We start from the raw sequence: 305 nt of genomic DNA on the forward strand, positions 1-305 counted from the left end.
GTGGGCCCCCCAGCCTCCGGAGCGGAACGACCAGAAGGGAGAACGGAGGAACTACCGGAGGCCGCCGGGCCCGGGACACTGCCCTCCCGACCACTTACCTCCCTTTCACCGTCACACCGCGTTTCCGTATGAGCTCGTCCAGAGAGAGGTCCGCCATCTTGTCGCGGGGCCCAACGATAAGACGCAGCGAGCGAGACCCGGACATGACATCATACCGCTTCCGCTCCTCGCCCCGCCTCCAGACGTAAGACAGCCCCCGCCTCCGGCCCCTCCCGAGGGCGCGACGCGGGGAGTTGGGGCGGGGA

The 305-nt window shown here is 68.9% G+C and overlaps 1 protein-coding gene across 1 annotated transcript in view; it reads right to left on the bottom strand.

Annotated features, from left to right (window-relative positions):
- Window positions 1–188, bottom strand: part of POLDIP3 (polymerase (DNA-directed), delta interacting protein 3) — a 13,704-nt gene extending 13,516 nt beyond the window's left edge. Inside the window, 1 exon segment of the mRNA XM_009707127.1 lies at window positions 99–188. Within this exon segment, the coding sequence (XP_009705429.1) occupies window positions 99–157 (59 nt within the window). The 5' untranslated portion in view covers window positions 158–188.
- Window positions 189–305: the final 117 nt, after the last annotated feature.

This window comes from Cariama cristata, unplaced genomic scaffold (genome assembly GCF_000690535.1).
Source record: "Cariama cristata isolate BGI_N322 unplaced genomic scaffold, ASM69053v1 scaffold22380, whole genome shotgun sequence".
Classification (NCBI taxonomy): domain Eukaryota; kingdom Metazoa; phylum Chordata; class Aves; order Cariamiformes; family Cariamidae; genus Cariama; species Cariama cristata.